We start from the raw sequence: 19,400 nt of genomic DNA, 5'->3' as shown, positions 1-19,400 counted from the left end.
GTCGGGACAGCGAGAGGTCGCAGTCGTCTTGAGGCTCAGTCGGGACCGGTGAATCCAGACCCGAGGAGCAGCGGGACGTGCCCGCGGCTGCCAGTCACGGAGGGGCTTAAAGTCGCGGAGGAAGGTGGGTGCTTCCCCAGAACTGCCGCCCGAGGCTGGGTGGTGCAGGGCGAGGTCAGGTTCACTTCGGCTCCAAGCCCGACTCGCCCGCCCCCTCCTAGCTGTGCCCTTGGTCAGGTCAGTCCTCTTCTCCAGAAAGCCTGGCTTGCTCCTCTGTCGGTGCAGTGGGCGCTACAGATAATCAGTGCCCGACAGCATGAGGGAGCCCTGGAAAAGCCTTTGGCTGCGTCTTTCCTACTTTTAGAAGCAGGAAATGCTCACTCAGCCTGTCCGGGTAGATACCCTAAGAGGAAGTTGGAAGTTTGCAAGGATGTGGACTCAGATAAACCCAGGGTTGGACCTTTTCCAAGGAAGGGAAATTTATTACCTAACAGAACAGTAAGTCACTGTTGAAGAGGGCTGTGACCCAAAGTTCTTCCTTCTGTTGAGTCAGAAGCATATACTCTTGTACTCTGTGTCCCCCTGTGACACTCATGCACGCTGGCCGGTCCCAGGACCCGGAGGGAGTCCTGCCGGACCAGCCAAGAGGGTCCTTGGTTTTGTGCAGGATAGAAATAAAACTCTAGCTGAGAGGAAGTGAGAGCAAAGTTTATTAAATAGCATAAGTGAAGGGTGCCTGGGGGGCTCAGTGGTTGAATATCTGTCTGCCTTCCGCTCAGGTTGTGATCCCGGGGTCCTGAGGTGGAGTCCCACATCACACTTTCTGCAGAAAGGTTGCCTGTCCCTCTGCCTATATCTCTGCCTTTCTCTCTGTCTCTCATGAGTGAATAAATAAAATCTTTAAAAAATAAATAGCATAAGTGATAGAGCATAGCAGATGGAGTGTCTGGGAGACTTAGGAAGAGAGAGTCCGTCCTTTGCTCAGGGTTGGGGTTTTTATTGAGGATTGTGGTCTGGTGTGCATGTCTCAGGCATTCCAGGATTGGTCCAAACAAGGACCAGAACTCAAGTGTCCTCCGTCAGTCACTTATGCCCTGGAGCCAGGGATCTTGGCATCGAGGTATCTGCAGCCCCAGGGTCTTGGAAGATTTACGTGATGACCCTGGCTAGTCAGTCCTTGGATGTTATCTTTTGTGCTGGAGGTCTCCAAGGAAATCATTAACTTCTTGATCTTAACAAAGAGGACATACATTAAGGCATGTGTAAGGCGGGGGTGCAGGTCCTAGCAAGAACAGAAGCAGGAAAAGGAGCAAAATGGGGTCCCTTCAGTTTCCCTGTCTCAGTATTGGTTTGGCCCTACACAGAACACCTGGCATGTTTATGAGGAACAGTCATAGCCCTTCTGATGGGAATGATGATTACTATTTGGAGCTGAAAGCTTACTTACCAAGTTACATATTGGATGCCGGGTATTATATACTCTACAACATAGAGATCCCCCAAGTGATAAGGGAGCAGAAGGCAGCTGGGCACAAAGCACAAGATGACAGACACCTCACACACACAACACCCACTGTGAGATAAGTGTGGCATTCCTCAGGTACTTCTCGATGCCCCAAAACTAAGGGAAGGGAAAAAATCAAATGATTAACTGATAAAGATCACAGTCCTGCAGAATATGAGTCTCTATCAGTTTACCAATGTCTTAGTGATATACAGGGAAAGAGCATTCTTTTTTTTTAAAGGTTTTATTTATTAATTTGAGAGAGAGATTGCAAGCTAGAGAGAGAGCATGCGTGGGAAGGAGGGGCAGAGGGAGAAGCAGACTCACTACTGAGCAGGGACCCCAATGTAGGACTCGATCCCAGGACTCCTGAAATCATGACCTGAGCTGAAGGCAGACGCTTAACCAACTGAGCCCCGCAGGTGTTCTGGGAAAAAGCATTCTTATCAATAGCCTAATTTTTAGAGACCCATAACTCAATTTCCTGGAGTCCTAACATCACCCTCCCTTCCGTGAGTGATGTGGGAAACAGAGCATAAGGAAATGTAAACAGGGATCCCTGGGTGGCTCAGCGGTTTGGCACCTGCCTTTAGCCCAGGGCATGATCCTGGAGACCCGGGATCAAGTCCCACGTCGGGCTCCTTGCATGGAGCCTGCTTCTCCCTCTTCTATGTCTCTGCCTCTCTCTGTGTGTCTCTCATGAATAAATAAAATCTTTAAAAAAAAAAAAAAGGAAATGTAAAGAAAGTTAAGTTTCTTTAACACCTGCAGCCTATTGACAAGGACTTTAATAGGAAAAGTACAACATTCCTCCAGGAAGCCCCCAACTGTCTCACTAGAAGGAAAAACCACCTTAACTCAGCAGTAGCCAGGCCTCTGCTTTCATGTAAATCTTGAGTATATCACAGTCCTTTTGTCCACCTCCCTTTTTCCTCACCTCCCCCAACTCCCAAGTCTATAATCAGCGACTCTTCACAACCCCAGGGCAGCAGCTCTTCCGCGCAGGGGTTCTGTTCCCTTGCTTTAATAAAATCACCTTTTTGCACCAAAGACGTCTCAAGAGTTCCTTTCTTGGCCGTTGGCTCCTGACCGCACCAACATTTCAAAACTAAACCTCACCAGCATGCTAAAACCACATCACGAGGAGAAGAAAAAACGGGCAGTGAAGTACAGACTGTCTATAGGAGGAGAAATACCGGTGTATGCACATCACTGGCTCATCTGTCATCTGCTTAAGTGTTCTTCACAGAACTTATCACCACCTAACATGACAATATGTAACACTATATATATATTGCTTCCCTTCGGTCGAACATAAATTTACTAAGATCAGATCTGTTTTGTGTACCTCTGTCCGCAACACCTAGAACATGCCTGGCGCACAGTATGTATTCAGTAAAGATGTGTGGGATAGGCTTAGAATAAACAAAGCTACAAAGAGCACCATTCCCAAGCATACTGATGAGAACAGACTGGATAGTCTACAAAATCATAAGTCTTCTTAAGCCTATCAGGTGGCTAAGGTTGCAAATCAACCAAGTAAACCGAATTCCAAAGAGAATTGAGCGCCCCCAAAGATAGGAGCAATGGAGAAAGGTGGCCACCATACAAGAAGGCAAGAGGAAATAAGTTGAAATTTTAATGAATCTGTAAAGGCCAAGTGTGGGCTGGCATGTCAGTCTGAAATAGCGTGAGGCCTCAGATACAAAAAGTTTACATTCATTCACGAGTTCTTTTCCATAAACTTCCATGAGAAATTGTTCATAAGAAAGATGGAGGCACGGGGCACCTGGGTGGCTCAGTGGTTGAGCATCTACCTTCGGCTCAGGGCGTGATCCCGGGGTCCTGGGTTCCAGCATCAGGCTCCCTGCAGGGAGCCTGCTTCTCCCTCTGCCTGTGTCTCTGCTTCTCTCTGTGTGTCTCTCATGAATAAGTAAATAAAATATTTAAAAAGAAAGAAAGAAAGATGGAGGCAAAGACACTTGAGAGAAACCCCTCGGGCAGTCAGGTGTCCAGCTGTTGTTGGGGGATGGGCACAAAACCCCACCCATATCCCTTCTGGAACACAAGAGCAGCCAACCCTGAACCCACAGTGTTCAAAGATCCATTGCTGCCAGAGGAGGAGTAGAAGCAAAACCCAGTTACACCAAATCCAAAAGCTAATAAGAGATCCTCTCACCCTCAGAAGAGGACAAAAATTCATTACTACAGACTTAAGAACAATACAGAGGGAACCAGCCATGAGGCAGGTGCGCGATGCCTGCTGTGCACCGTCCCTGTTTACCTTTCATGAAGACATCCTGGGGTGCCTGTGACCAAGCGAAACACCATTTAGTCTATTTAATTCATTCAGTTAAGCAAGAACTTGCCGAAAGCCAGATGCCACTTCAAGGAAAGATTAGACTTGCCTAGACAGTCGTATGATGAATCAGAGTGAGAATAGGCACAGATCTCGCCTCTCGCCCCTGGAGGACACCAGGATGCGTTAGTGCTGAAGAGAAAACAGGCGCATGCTGTCTCTTACCCCGTTTCTGTACAGGTCAGGTGCATTTGAAAATGAGCACATGGAATCATGAGTGACATTATCTGATTTCCACAAACCCCTACAACACTCAGGCAGTGCGCACTTAGATTCACAAATGCCCCGTTTTAAGTGTTTAAGGTAAAACACTTACTGATCTTTACTTGTTATCGAGTTGATGTTCTTGACTGATTTCTTAAAACAATGTCAGCTGGGGCTATTACCTCCTTTAATGGGATGAATGATTTGGTATAATAATTGTGCATTGCTGTAGTATTTGCAATATTAAAATATTAGCAAAAATAATTGCAAAATGAAATGAAACTTGTGTGTGTACCAAAACCTGATTGTTTGTAACAAGTGCATTTGTCATTATCAAAAACTGGAAACGCCCCCAATAATCCTTCAGCTGGCTCAGCAAAATGGGGAGTTCATTCCCCGGAGACCACCTACAATGAGAAGGAAGTTTACCCCGATGATGTGTGAAACCACATGGATGGATCTCGAATTAATTATGGGAAGCAAAAGAAGGGGAGACAATGCCTGCAAACTGTATGATTCCATTCATAAGACATTCTGGAAAAGGCAAAACTATAGAAACAAAACAGAGGGATCCCTGGGTGGCGCAGTGGTTTGGCGCCTGCCTTTGGCCCAGGGCGTGATCCTGGAGACCCGGGATCGAGTCCCACGTCGGGTTCCCGGTGCACGGAGACTGCTTATCCCTCTGCCTGTGTCTCTGCCTCTCTCTCTCTATGTGACTATCATAAATTAAAAAAAAAAACAAAAATACAGGTCAGCAGTTTCCCAGGGTTAAGGATATAAGGAAAGGTTGAATTATGGAGGAACTAGGACAAATTTGGGCAGCAATGGGACAGTTCTATTTCTTGATTGTGATGATTACATGACTGTGCTTTTTGTGTGTTTTTTTTTTTAAGATTTATTTATTCATGATAGACATAGAGAGAAAGAGAGAGGCAGAGACAGAAGCAGGCTCCATGCCGGGAGCCCGACATGGGACTCAATCCCAGGACTCAATCCTGGGACTCCAGGATTGCGCCCTGGGCCAAAGGCAGGCGCTAAACCGCTGAGCCACCCAGGGATCCCCTGTGTTTTTTTTTTTTTTTTAAAGATTTTATTTATTCATGAGAGACAGAGACACAGGCAGAGGGAGAAGCAGGCTCTCCATGGGGAACGTCATGTGGGACTCGATCCCAGGGCCCCGGGATCACGCCCTGAGCCAAAGGCAGACACTCAACCACTGAGCCACCCGGGTGTCCCCATGACTGCTTTTGTCAAAACTGGACTGTACACTAAATGGGGAACATTTTACTGTATATATACACCTAAAAAAATGAAAAAAGAAGTGGGAAACAAATCTTCAGCGGTGTGGGACTTATGGCCCATGGAATACCATGCATTCTATTTTTAATCTAAGCATATTTAGGGACATGAGAAAATGCTCTTGAAATATTAAGAGAAGGGAACAGGGTGCCCAACTATGTTTATAGTATGAGCTCAATTTTGTAAAACATACACGTTGATGACAAACACAACAGAATCCTTGTGCTACACACATGCACATAGGGAAAAAAAAAAAGACTAGAAAAAATAATCTGGAATTACCACTGTGGTTGCCTCTGGACCCCCGGACCGTGGGTGGCTTTGTTTTTCTGAATACTTTTGCTTAAATTCCAGATTTCCATCTGAGCCTTTGTTCTGTTTATAAATAAGCGAAAAGCATGGACATGGTTACTGGAAAATACTATAAAGGGGCAGAGGTGGCCCATTAGCTGCACATGGTCCATTTGCCCAAGGTTTGCCCTGCTGATCCAAGGTTGTGGCGCTCGGGGCTGTTTGTGTTGTCACTGCCACGGGTTTCTGTGGCCTTCGGTGGCCACACGGTGTCTGCCCGTCAGTTATCCTTTCCTTAAAGAGAGTGATGTTACAGAGCGCCTGGGGGCGCTCAGTGGTTGGGCATCTGCCTTCGGCCCAGAGCGTGACCCCGGGATCCCGGGATCGAGTCCCACCTCGGGCACCCCACAAGGAGCCTGCTTCTCCCTCTGCCCGTGTCTCTGCCTTTCTGCATCTCTCAAGAATAAATACATAAAACATTTTTAAAAATGAGAATGATGTTACTGATGCAGCTCATCTGTTCATCCGTTCCTTCCCTTGTGCACGTCCTAGCCCTTCCCACAAAGGATTTGAGGAGTCTGAAGCAGCATTATCTGAATTCCATTTGGATGGGCCAAAATGGGCTTCACTGGATCTTTTCAGTTTCGCTCTAGGAGCTTCAAGGGGAGAAGGTCTGGGGCCAGCTTGCTGCTCAGTCAAGTGGGGCCAGTGCTGTGACTCCAGAGCCAGGGAGGACCTGGGGTCCCAGTGGGGGGTCACTGCAGCTGCGCCCTCACAGCCCAGCAGCGCGGCCTAGTGGCAGGGCCTGTACTGCACCACCGCGTCCGAGGGCTCGCTGGGCTGCCGGGGGCTGTTGCACCCTGGGCAAGTCACCCAACCTCTCTGCCCCCCCAGCACCTCGCCTGTAAAACTAGGGATAATAACATTTCCCTAGTTCATGGGGCTGCTGGAGGGTTGGGGGGTTTAGCCCAGGGGCTGGCACAGACGGAAATACAAATGATAAGCTCTTATTCCCATTTTACCAACAAGCAAACCAAGGCTTAGATTAAGTACTTCAGTCAGGCCCATGCTGCTGGTACCGTCACAGCCCAGTTGGAGCACGGGGAATATGACTTCACGGTCCATGCTTTTAACCATCGAACCCATTTTTATGCCTTTGTAAGACTGTTGAGTTTCAGGGGAGAAAATGTGGAAAACCCAGCCCCCCTGGGTCGTTTCATACATGGACGGATACGTGGCTTCGAGGAGGCACTCGTGCCTGGGGACTGGTTGGGGAGGATCTGGAGTCTCCACCCGAGGTCGGCCGAGTTGGGATGGCCTTTGGGGTGAGACTACCTCCATAAGTGGCCCCCAGATTTGTGTGTTTTATCAAGCAGGTTCACACTCTAGACCGCATGCGATCATGAAAAAGGAAAGGCAGGAACCACTTCCCCATTTTCCAGATGAGGAAATGGAAGGTCAGGAAGACGGAGGGGCTTACCTGAGGACATGCAGCTCATCAGTGACACAGGTGCCCTTCTGACCCTGGTGGGACGCCTCTCCTTCTGCCACCGGCCTGCCACCTAACCTTCCCTGCCCCTGGCATGAGAGTCCTAGGAATAGTGAGGGATGGGATGTCACATTGGCCTGTGTCCCTTGCTCCCTGCACTCTCTTGGGGCCTATCTCCCACTGCCTTGGCCAGGCTGTGGGCAATCAGTGTCTGGGTCCCCAGGGCCTGGCTCCCATGTCCCAGAGCTGGGTTGGGAGCATCTGCTGGTTATATGAACAAATCGAGGGGCACAAGGAATGGCTGGTATTTTGGGAGCTCTTCCTTGTGCTTTGAGACCGGTGGTTCCAGGTCAGCATCACTTGGGACACATTAGATTAGATATGCGAACTCTGACTCCATCCCCAACCTCGTGATTCAGAAACTTTGGAATGTGGCCCAGCAAGCGGGGCTGTAACAAATCCTCCAGGTGTACCAGGGCACCTGCTTTTTGGAGTTAGGCACTGGAGTTGAAACCCCAGCCCTGCCCCTAACTTGCTGGATGGCCTCACACAAATCATGCAGCCTCTCAAGATTTGTTTCCTCATCTGCAAAGCGGCGTTCGTGCATAATGAGGAGCCCTTATGTGACCCTTTGCAGAGAAAGGTGCTCAGCACTGGACCTGGCATGGAGCTGAAAAATGCTAAGCCCAAGGCTGGTGAGAAACAGTGGGCTGAGAAACTGTGCCGGGATCAGCCCGGCTCCTCTAACTCTGCTCGGCAGTGGCCCCACCTGGTGCAGGATGACCTTGTACCTCAAGCAAGAGGCCTGTGAGATCCGGCTGGGCCCGGGTCTGGCCTCCCTGGGGCAGTGCTCCTGCAGGTGTGAAGGGATGCAGAGGGTGCCTGCCCAGCAAGGTCTCCCGCTTCTGGACACCCCCAGGGTCATCCCCACTTTGCGGAAGGTGAGGCTCAGGCACTTGCTTGGGTGTTGGGTCGCACACAGGTGGGGGGGGGGTTCCTCCCCTGTTTGCAGTACACCCTGACCTCTTGCCAGGCAGGGATGCTTCCCACTGGAAGTGCGGGGAACAGGTCAAGGACCCCATGGTACTGTGACCCCCAGGGCCTTGGAGCTGGGCTGGGGGCCCTGTTCGCCTTAATTTCCTGAGACTTGTAGGGTGGCATCCAGAATCCACCAGGTACTCTCTCAGGGGACCATCCTGCCCTCTCCTCCCTGGTGTCAAAATGACTTGGACCCTCCCTGAGCTTCTGGAGTTCCCCAAAGGCAAACCTAGGTCCTCCTTCGTTTTTCTCCTAGTCTTGTACACAGTAGGTACTCAATAAATGTTTGCTGGACGAATATGACCCGTGGAGAGGGCCAGCGGATTCCCTGCAAGGAAGGGCTACTCAGGGGCAGGCCATGCTCGGCTCCCCCAACCACTCACTGTGACCATGGGCACGTCACTCCTGCCCCCCACCTGGCCTGCTTCCCCACGAGCAAGGCCGGGGGCGGGGCCGGTGGCCCACGGAGCCCTTCTCAGCCCCCAGCCCCGTCCGGGGGGTCAAGGGGTCCCCTCCACGTCTGCCCCGAGGCCCCAGGAGCCGCACTGAAGCGGGCGCCCGCTCCTCGCAGAAGCTCAGGGAGCCTCGGGCCTCGGCTCCGGCCGCTCAGAGCCGCATCTCCGCCTGGGCGTCCGGGGCCTCAGCCCGCCGTCCTGAGGAGGCTGTGGGGGGGCAGCGAGGATGCCAGAAGCTTCGGCTGGCCGGCTGGCCGGGAGGAGGGGTGCTCCCTCGTCAGCACGGTAACAGGTCTGGCACCTGGGTGCCCGGGGCTCCCGGGGGCAGCTGCGGGGCGAGTCAGGAGCCCCAATTCCGCCGAGTCCGAGGGCCCCCCCTCCGGCTCCCCCCAGCCCTTCCTCACCTGCCAGTGGGGCAGCAGGGCGGGCGGCCCCCAGGAGCCCCGCAGTTCTGTCGCGGGGCTGGAGGTCCTGGACCTTCCGTGTCGTCCTCGCCGAGCGGGGGGACTGCGGCCTCCCCATGGCGGTGGTGAGGGCCTGGCCACCAGGAGGCCGCTCCACCCCGCGGCGGCGACGCAGCTCCTCATGAGGCAGCACGGCCGCCGGCTGCCCGCCTCCCCGAGGCCCGCACCCCGGAAGGGGCCCTGTCTGGATGAGTGTATCGGGGCTTGGTGCTGGGCTGCGACAACCCTTACATCTCTCCTTCCTCGCCTCCCTGGCCGCCTTTCAACACAGGCCACCCCAGTGAGGGGGAGGATCCCACAGGGACCTTGTGCCACAGACCAGCCGGGACTCCCTGGGTGTGGCTCCTGGAGCCTCCGTGTGCTTCTCTGTAAAATGGGTTAGGAAGACAGCCCACTCGGGGATGTCTGGAGATGGGCATGGTTGGTTTTGTTTTGTTAAGATTTTGAGAGAGAGCAAGAGAGCGAGCAAGCACAAGCTGGGGGGAGGGCACAGGGAGAGGGTCAAGCAGACTCCTTGCTGAGCAGGGAGCCTGACATGGGGCTCGATCCCAGGACCTCGGGATCATGACCCAGAGTGGAAGGCAGACCTTTAACCACCTGAGCCCCCCGGGGTGCCCCTGGAGATGGGCATGTGATTCTCAGGTACGGTATGAGCAGAGCACAGGGCCCAGCATACAGCAGGCGCTCAGGGAATGTGTTCAAAGAAACCCAGTGATGGACGCTCTCTCCTCTGGGTCCTCCTGTTTGGACCTCAGGGAGGGAAGGCGGTGCCAGCCTGCTGTCCACACTGGGGAAGCCCAGGCCACAGAGTACCAGGTTCCGGGGAGAGTGGAATCGAGGGGCTTGGGTGCCTTAAATCCCCAACCTCTGGGTGGCAGGGCATACAAACAACCCTTCTGGCCATGGTCTTATGCCTGGGATCTCGCCCAGCTCCAGAGCTGGGAGATGCTGGCATGGGCCTGAGGGACACAGGGCTCCAGACGGTCACACGAGATCAACTGTTTATTGATTCTTTTTTTCTAAAATACTATACATTTAAAGAAACTCCTAACTGAAAAGACTTGACAATTTTTGGTAAATCTGTAGCAAAGGAATGAGGATTTCTGCTGGTAAGTTGTCATGACAAACACAGACACACATCCACTTTCCAAGCAAGACATCAAGCTCGCTGGAAACACTGAGAAAATGCATAGCTTGTGATGGCAGCGGCCATTTCCCCCATGTCTGGGTTACACAAAATAAAGGTTTTCCCGCCTTCCCTCCCCCCTAACCCCCTGCCCTGTGATTACAGTGTCACTCCTGCCCCAGCACATCTGCTCCCGATGACCAAGGCCACTCAGAAGAGACCCCTGTGCTCAGGGTGAGACCCAGCTTTCGTGTGCTCATGAGCAACAGAGAGGAGTGGAGCCCTGTGTCCCTCAGCTGCTGGAAAGACACGGGAGGTTTTACAGTGTTCTGCTACGGAAAGGACTGAGGCTGGTTTGGAGGGGGGCCCAGAGCTGGCTGGCCAAGACAGGCCTCCCCACAGCCGCCTCCACGGCACACAGGCCCAGGCCCGCACGCCCCCAGCCCCGAGCTGGCCCAGCCAGGCCTGTGCCCGAATGTCACAGTCTTCAAGCAGTTTACAAATGAAACCCTCTGTCAGAAACCATTAAATCTCAAACAGTAGACGAACTCTTTAGATTCTCTGCATATCAAATAATATATACAGATATACACCGAGACGTGACCGTCTAATATAAAGCATCTTAACCTATAGACGCATGTGCTTCAGAAGTTAGTCTTACTTTTGAACCTTCCAAATCACTGATAAAATTGTTAATTTGCAAGTATGAAGTTTGGAACGCAAGCAGAACGAAAATAAGTTTTTAAATATGGGGACATTTGGAGTACTACATAAGGTTGTTTCCGGAACTCACGGCGGATGCCTCCAGTGCGGAGGGCATTCACGACAGATACCCAGCCGAGCGTGTCCCCACCTTTCCACTGCAACCTCTAGCCTCAAACACCACCCGTCTCACTAAGCCCCGGCCTTGCGACTTGCCCCCAGCGCAGCCCGGCTGGTTGACAGTGCAGCACAGAGACAGGGGCTGCCTCGAGACTGGTGTGTATCACTCTGTGCCATAATTTAAGTATCAGTGAATGGAAGAACAGGTATATAAAAAAGTATAACTGTACACAGCCTTTAAATTAAAAACCTCAAAGTCTTCACTCAGAAAATGGCATGTAAGTTTGTTCATTTACGTTGCGGGTGATGGGACTCGTCAGAGGAAGTAATCAGTGGAACAAGAATCAGTGGAACCCACCATGACTCAGGAGAGGAGGAAAAGCAAGGTCAAGAACAGACAGATCCATGATAAGCCGACACGCACAGTGAGCAGGACGGGGGAATGGGGCGAGTTCTGTTGTACTGTTTTCCTGCGCTCAGACCTCTCCGGCTACACCACGTGTGGAAAGGTGCCGAGTCCCAGGTGAAATGACCCAGCTCGTCTGCCTCTGAGAGACACCATGAAGCCAAGGGCAACGGAGCCATCAGGTTTTGCAGGAAAAGGAGCGGACGCTCGCACGGCCGGCTGCTACCGGAGTGCCGCTGCCCGGGGCCGATGGCCAACGGAGCTCCTGGGGCCCCTGCCTCCATCCTCCGCCAGCCAGCCGGCTGGCCCGTCACTGGATCGCCTCGACGTAATTCGCTGGGTACAGGCCGACCTGCCCGTTGTCCAAGCGTCCCTTGCACCAGCCCTGCTCATCCTCGTCCTCTATCTTGGTCAGCTCGTCTCCTTCAAAACAAGAAAGAAGCAGTCCTGGTGAGCGGGCACAGTCGCCCTACTAGCTCAACCCACCCCCAGCCCACAGACAGTTTTTAACTTGGGCAGGAGGGGCAGGCATTCTCTTGGGGGTGGGGTGGGGCCAGACCTACTTATTTCTCTACTAAATTGCACTTTAAAGGGGCCTCAGAGAGGTCTCGCACAGAGTCCCTAAAGCCAGCAGCTCCTACAGACACTGCAGAATTAAATGTCACGGGCTCCGTGCTTCCCAATCATCCCAGGCTGGGTCGGAGGAACCCTTTCCGAGCGGCTGTGCCACCCCCCTTGCCACCCTCTCCTGCTGTCCTCTGCCCCAAGCCCCAGCCCGCTCCACCTTCTCACTCTCTTCTGGAACCTGTTATCCTGACTCAGTGTGACTGGAGTGGTTGCAGTGGGAGGGGCAGGGACCCATCAGTCTAAGCCCAGCCCCCAGCTCAGGGCATTCATCCTGTGACTTAAAGAAATCATCCCTTCCCAATACAGTGAGATGGAAGCCATCAGCACAGTTCTGTAATCTCCCATGGTGTTGTGTGTTAGCATCATTTGATTCTGCTTGTCTGTTCAGACATGAAGGCCAGGCCCGGGCAGGGGAGAAGGTACCCTGATGGGGGCGCAGATGGAGTCCTGGTCCTTCAAGGAGACAGACGGGGGCAAAGACCAAAGTGTGGTCAGGGCCCTGGTGGGGAAGGTCCAGGTCTGGCATCTCCCGCTCAGGGCAACAGAGCAGCCTAGCACCAGAGGCCGCTCGAGGAGCCACCTGGGGCTCTGGCCAGCGACCGCCTGCAGGGGCGGCATGGGAACCCCGGAGCTCAGGCCTCGGTCCAGGCAAATGCCGGAAGTCTGTTAGCCCCAGGACAGCTTTTGCCTTTTGTTCAGCTTGGAGCTTTGCATTTCTCACTGGCATTTGGGTCCCCTTTTCAGGCTTGGTGGCAATTTCTTCCCCGGGCAGTTATGCCTTGTGAAGGCGTTTCCCTGTCTCTCTTTGGTACAGCTAAAGTGATGAAGAGGCCTGTGGGACTGATATCCAGAGCTACTGGATTCGAATCCCAGGGCCCCTGCTCATGGGCAACACGCCCTGCCCCTGGGGCCAGGTTTCCTGTCTGCAGACCGGGTGCTGGGAGGACTAAGTGAGAGCAGGGAAGGAGCCAGGTGGTGGCCAGCACCCAGTGAGCGGCCAGTGAGCGAGAGCTGCCGTCACTCCCATGTGAGGGATGGCTTTCCTCCAGCCTCCGGGCCACTCTTTCAGCACCGGTTCCCATGCAGATCTAACTCAGCAACACCAGCAGTGAACACGGGGCAAAAGTGAGCATGGGAGGGCAAAGCTCCATCTCCTCCTGTCCATCCTGCCCGCTGTGGACCCCTGGACGGTTGGTGTTTCCCTTGTCCGAGCTCTGTGACACTCACAGGGGCTGGAAAGGGCCCAGGGAAAGGTTTCTCAGGCACCTGAGACCCAGAGGAGCAGAGGGCACTGGAGTGAGCGTACTACCAACTGAAGAAAACAGTGCTGGCTGGGCGGATGTCACAACAGAAGAGACAAAACACAGTGAAGAGGGGAGCTTTGAGGCTGTAAAATGTGAACTGGTGATTTAAAACATTGGTTTCAATCAGTTTGCTTTTAACAATTCACTTGGAGCAAAAAGAAACATTTATATCCATAAAACCGCAGACAAATCCAACAACTAAGATGGAGAAAGAATTAGAAATTACAATGAATAAACCAACTGACGAAGTTAGGGAAGAATGACTCCCAGGTGTCAGAAAACCTGGACAAAGTCGAGTTCAGATGCATACGAACTTCCTACAACCAACAGGGATGCCTGGTGACCAACCCTAGGCTTGAGTGTCTGAGGCCAGCTGCCCGGCCTGTGAAGCAGGGAGGCAGGAGGCTGACAGGCACAGACACGGCCCTCCGGCCCACAGTTGGCTGGATGCAGGGGTCTGTCCCAGTGCAGGGCAGGTGTCAGCCTGTGCGTGCTGCCTTCCAGCCCAGCCTCCCACTCAGAGGTGTGATGGCGGGTCTGGGATGGCTTTGAGGAGGGGACAAGGCAGGAGGACCTGGCTCTCTGTGGGCCCCCTCTGGCATCAGGTTCCTGTGCTTCCTCCTCGGACACACTCTAACATAGCGCTTTCAAGCTAATGGTTGAAACCCATTTTAGCGAATTGCAACTAGCATAGAAAAAAAAAAAAAAAGACAAAGCCCAGAGAGTCTGTGTACACAGAGCTCCCATGATCTGGATGCAAACTGTTCTGTAAAACGAAGTTCAGGTACTGGCAACAAAGGTGTGCCGGTAGTAGAAAGTATACCATGTGGCTGCAGGGGGAAGGCTCAAAGGCACCCAAAGATGAAGCTGAGTGGCCCAGAGGTACTCAGTGTGGTCCCGGGGTCTGGGCAAGGTGGCTCGCCAAGGGCTCCTCTGCCAGCTGGGGTCTCTGGAGAAAACCTTCCCCTGGGGACCCGCAGGCTGGCTGCTTCCACCTGGGAAGCACCTGGGAAAACAGCTGGTGCTGGCAATGAACATCCCCTGCCCCAGTGCCCTGCTGTGCCCAGCCCTCCATCCTGCTGGGAGTGGTGCCTTGGGCAAAAGCACCAGGGCACCCTTCATGCCTTCTAAGGTTTGGCACTGAGCATCTGCTGTTTTTGAAATGTGGGAGGACGACCCACAGATGCAGCTAGCAGGAATTTCCCAAACTTAACAAAAAAAAAACAAAAAAAACTCCCCTAGCAGGTTGGAAGCATTCGCCCCAGGTGCCAGTCGGGGAGCCCACCTACCAGCCTTGAAGCTCAGCTCATCATGCTCCTGCCCTTCGTAGTCATAAAGGGCCCGGACCCGCACTTCCGTCCCCGAGGTGGTGTCCTCGTCAAATGGGTTTGAGTCCCCATTGGCATCCGTGGAGGAGAATGGGTTGTTAGATTCATCATCCGACCAGTCAGTGGGGTAGCTCTGGGTCTTCTCATAGCTGCTCACACTGCAAGAAAAAGGGTGGACCCGAGGACCCTGAGTATGGGACTGACAGAGGCACGAGGTCCTGCCTGGAGGCTCAGCCCCTGCCCAGGGAGGCTGCAGGAGCCCCGGGGCCCGGCGAGGGACCTCCTTCCGCAGGAGCACAGTCCCTCAGCATCACAGTGCAGTCAGGCTCCCCGCAGGGCTGCCCAGCACACCCGTCTTCCTGTGGTGGTGTGCCAGGGCCTCGACGAGGGTTAACGGAGGACAGAGAAAGAACCACAGATTGTTAATAGGTGCCCCCCTCCCTGAGAAATCGAGAAGCCAGAGACTGTCCACCAGCCGGCAGCTGGGCCACCTCCTGCAGGCCCCATGCATTGCTGTGAGTGCCAAGGGGGCAAGAGCCTGGACAGAGAGAGAGGAGACACAGAGAGCGAGCGAGGTGGGAACCAGAGGGAAACGTTTGTTCACCAACTTTTTGGCCTTAATGTCCTCCTTCTCACTGACGGTGCTCCCCGTGTCGTCCTCATCCTCGAAGGGGTTGTAGCTGGACAGAGACTGCGCTGACCGTGCGGGGTTGCTCGGGACACTAAGGTCACTATGGGGAGAGAGAGAGCTTTCAGGGGACCCCAGCTCAGCACCCTGCCCCGGCCCTGGGTGCTCCCAGCTGCAGGATCACAGGGCCAGGGGCTGAAGGGGCAGACTGGCTCCTCACACAAGAGGAGGATTTGTCATTTGAGCAGAAAGAACATTTTAGCAAAAACACTTAGTGATATTCTGGTTGTTAAACACATTTAAAGCGTCTAAGGAGAACAGCAGGTCCATTTCCCTTCTTGCCTGTGGGTGTGGTCTATCCTGAACAGGAGACTGGGGTGCGGACAGGCTGCCGCTGGAGCACAAGTGATGTCCGGCCTGTGGCTTCTCCCCACAGTCCTCCCATCCGGGCCTGTGGCCAGCACTGTGATGCTGGGAGCTGGCAGTCAGCCTGTGGGGCTCAGCACCCCCTGCTGAGAGCGAGAGGGGCTCCTGGAACTCTCCAGACCCCACAGCGCAGCATTCCCCTCCTTCTTCCAAAGGCTCCAAAGCCCTCCTCCCTGCTTCTTCTGGGGCTAGAGCTTCCAAAATCAGCTCCCAAACCTGCTAAACAGCCCTTTCTAAGAAAGAAGGACCCTTTTGTGCTTCAGAGAGAGAACATCCATCTGCATAACTGTATCAGCCATCTACAGTGAGCCAGGCCCCGAGGGGATGGACCTGAGGGAGATCGGACCCAGGCCCAGCCTGAGGGCTGACAGCCAGGATGCAGTGAGTGTGCGTGCTGCGGAATAAAATAAGACGGTAAGAGCCCTGGCGCTACACCGTGCAATTCAGCTGCAAGGTGGGGCTTGTGGGGCCAGGACCACCTCCAGCCTCCAAGTTAGGGACTGCATGCGGCTGGCACTTGAGCGCTGCACGGAGAGCTGGAAGGAGAGGGAAGAGGAGAGGAGGAAATGCCTCAAATACTACTAGTGACCTCAAGGGGCCGGCAACTGCCTCATGGCTTCAGGCCCAGAGAGGGGCGCTCGACCCAAGCCTGTCCACTGTCACACTGGAGCTGCATGTCTGAGACCACTAGGCCCTCCTCTCTCCCCAGCACCTTTCTCTTTGAGGGGGTGCTGGTACCGGGAAGCGGAATTCATGCAGCAGCCCTGGCCTGCCTAGACTCTCCCAGACCCTCCTCTCCCACCAGCCCCAGTCACACAAGTGCCCGCCTGATCCCTGGGACACCGCTTACTGCTCCAGTCACTTCACCAAGCCCACCTGCCCAGACAGAGACCCAGCAGCTGAGTGACAACTGGCCATGTCTGGCCAGGGAGCCCAGGTAGGGGCTTCAGCACTCAGGGCTACAGAAAGGCCTCCAGTACCTGTGCTGACCCTCCTAGGAAACCACAACCATGAGCTGTATTATTACTTGTTGTGGCATGGAAGCCTCTGGGCCCAGAGCCTGTGGGGCAGGAGTGGCTTCCAGGGAGGGGCAGCTGGCAGCCTCAGCTCTGCAGATGAGAGCAACATCTATCTACTGGGACTCGGAGGCCAGAGCAGGCCTTGTCTAGCACACGCTTTCCACAAGGTTCTAATGACCTCGGTGCCACCTCTTCTAACCAAACTTGGTTTTAGCAGATAAGTCAGAAATAAAACAACCAACACTTTCATCAAAGATGTGCCTTGAAAAGGGGGGACACTTGACAATGATCTCCTGTACCACTACTCCCCTCCGAAATCAAGCACCTGCATACAGAACAGAGAAGTACAAACCTGACCGGGATACCTGCACCTGCCCAAAGGATGGCATCAATGGTAATCTCCACCTGCCTGTGTGTACCACTGCGGATACACAATGACCAGCACCTGACATCAGCTCCTGCCCTCACTTGGGGCCAGAAGCATGTTTGTGCCAAAGGGTCCTTTCTCTGGATCTTTTCAGAGCTCTAGCATCAAGTGAGCTGATGATCCTTCCCAGAGATGCTCTTGGGCCACTGCCCAGCACAGTTTGGATGCCCAAGGAGCATCTGGAAAGACATTGGTGGGGTTCCCTACAAGGCCTCACGGGGGGAGGGGGTTAATCTCCTAGGTATCCAGGCTGGAAGCATCCAGCCCACACAGAGGACCCGGGGGACCTATCCCAGAGGATAGAGGCTGCCTCATGCCCACCTGCTGGGCTTGTTCTGCAGAGCCTGGTCGCCCGTCTGGTTGATGCCGGTCAGGGTGACGCCATCAGCAGGCTTCTTCTTCTCTCTTCGGCTGAGAGTTCGATTCAGGTCTGCGGACCACTCCTGGGCAAGCAGGCACCGAGAGAGAGAAATGGGGAAGTTCATTGGTTTGAAGCCACATCAGTCTAACACACTGGGCAGAAAGCCAGGGTCTGTCCTGCACAGTTAGTGGCATGCAGCCCCGTGGCCTCAGTTCACCTTGCTTGCTAGCTGACCTTGGGTTCCCAGCACCCCCCTGCTACCCCCTTCTCACTGCTAAAGGTGGGGACTCCAGCCTGTGTGGGTCTCGTCTCTGGAAGGAGAGTCTGACCAGCCAGCACTCAGGTGTCCAGGAACTTCCCCATCCTGCCCTGGGGGCCCCATGGCACTACGCCTCCAGCCTCCTCAGGCCAGCAGGGGTCGCCAGAGGCCTCACCGGCTTTCCTTGAGCCTTCCAAAGTAGACAGGAGCTAGTTCCCATCTAGTCCCTGACTGGTTTCTGGCTCTGAGCGAGTGCAACAGGAGAGCTGGCTGCAGGTTCTGGGCAAGCCCTTGTGGGGACCGCAACTTGGCGGGGGGTGGGGGGTGGGCGGGTGTCAGGGGCAGGTAAGCTAGCCCTCCCCCACCCCAGCAGGTCTCCGGGGAGCAAGTGGTGCCCTCTGGCAGCTCACAGCACAGCAAGCACTCACCTCCCAAAGGTTTACTAGTTTCCCCACATGGAAACAGCTTTATCATCCACAATGAGAAACACTCAAAGTGGGTTACAGAAGGAAGGGGCCATGACCTCATTCCCCGGAAAGGTCTCCCTCCTGACCCCACCCATCACCAAATAACCTTGACTGAATTATTAACCCTTGGTGTGTTGAGTCCATAGCTTGGCACACATGTCCGTGTAACACTTCCGGGTTAGAGGCCAACTTGGAAATATCAAGTCTAACCTGCCAACTTGTCAAACAAGGAAACTGAGGCCCAAGAAAAGGTGACTTGCCCATGCAGAGCTGGTGGCAGAACTGGGCCCCTGACTCCAGACCCTCGTCATCTATTTATTAATTATTCTCTCAACTGAAATGTTGACTCAGAGCAACCATATGAATATAAATCTGTCCTGAATGTGTGGCTTCCAGGACCCGTGTGATCAGTGGTAGGCCAGCCTGGGAAGGAGGGGCCCGCTGTTAGTGTGGACAATGAACAGCAGGGCAGAAAGGCCACCACATGCTGTCAGAACCAGACTGTGGACCCCACACACACAGACCCGTGCGGGCCGGACACACATTGCTGGAGGGTTGGGATTATACATTAGCCACAAAGTAAGAAACTTACTTCATCCTGCAGCATGGAAAATAAAAGCAAATAGTTTCATTAGAGAAAGTCAAGCATGATCCTATAAGAACCGTAAGCACAGGCCACATGTGGGCGCTGCTTCCCAGCCTGTAGGATCCACGAGAGGAGGGCTGCAGTGGCCGGGACGCCCATACCAACCCATACCATAGAGCCAGCCTGTCAGCTCAGGTCTTCCTTCCCAGACCACTACGCTCTCTAGGTATAGGTGGACAACCCTAAGGGCGGGAGGGGAGGGCTGCATTTCATAGGTGGCTTCCCAAGTCCCTCTGGATCAGTATACACCCCTGCAGGGTGAATCCCGCTCCGTGCACAGGACACACCAGCTCGCTTCTTCCCCGTGCACCATCGCTGGGGGTGGGGTAGGCTATGTGCTTTCCCCTCTAGGGCCACTTCTACTCAGGGGGACCCTGGGCCTCTAGCTCATCCCAGTGCCTCTGTGGAAGGGGCATGGTCTGCTCTCAGCCTCCTGTCGGGAGATGTCCTA

At 53.9% G+C, this 19,400-nt stretch overlaps 1 protein-coding gene across 3 annotated transcripts in view; it reads right to left on the bottom strand.

Moving 5' to 3' along the window:
* Nucleotides 1–10,090: 10,090 nt before the first annotated feature.
* PACSIN2 (protein kinase C and casein kinase substrate in neurons 2) overlaps nt 10,091–19,400 on the bottom strand; it is a 138,312-nt gene continuing 129,002 nt past the window's right edge. For all 3 annotated transcript variants that reach the window (XM_055328639.1, XM_055328638.1, XM_055328640.1), the window contains exons 8-11: nt 17,538–17,659; nt 15,325–15,447; nt 14,678–14,874; nt 10,091–11,880 (exon numbers count right to left, since the gene is read on the bottom strand). In XM_055328639.1, the coding sequence (XP_055184614.1) occupies nt 11,768–11,880; nt 14,678–14,874; nt 15,325–15,447; nt 17,538–17,659 (555 nt within the window). In that variant the 3' untranslated portion in view covers nt 10,091–11,767. The remainder of the gene's footprint in view (nt 11,881–14,677; nt 14,875–15,324; nt 15,448–17,537; nt 17,660–19,400) is intronic.

This window comes from Nyctereutes procyonoides, unplaced genomic scaffold, assembly GCF_905146905.1.
Source record: "Nyctereutes procyonoides isolate TBG_1078 unplaced genomic scaffold, NYPRO_anot_genome, whole genome shotgun sequence".
NCBI classification, from domain to species: Eukaryota; Metazoa; Chordata; class Mammalia; order Carnivora; family Canidae; genus Nyctereutes; species Nyctereutes procyonoides.
The sequence above is the reverse complement of the archived record's forward strand: the minus strand, read 5'-3'. Positions and strand labels throughout refer to the sequence as shown.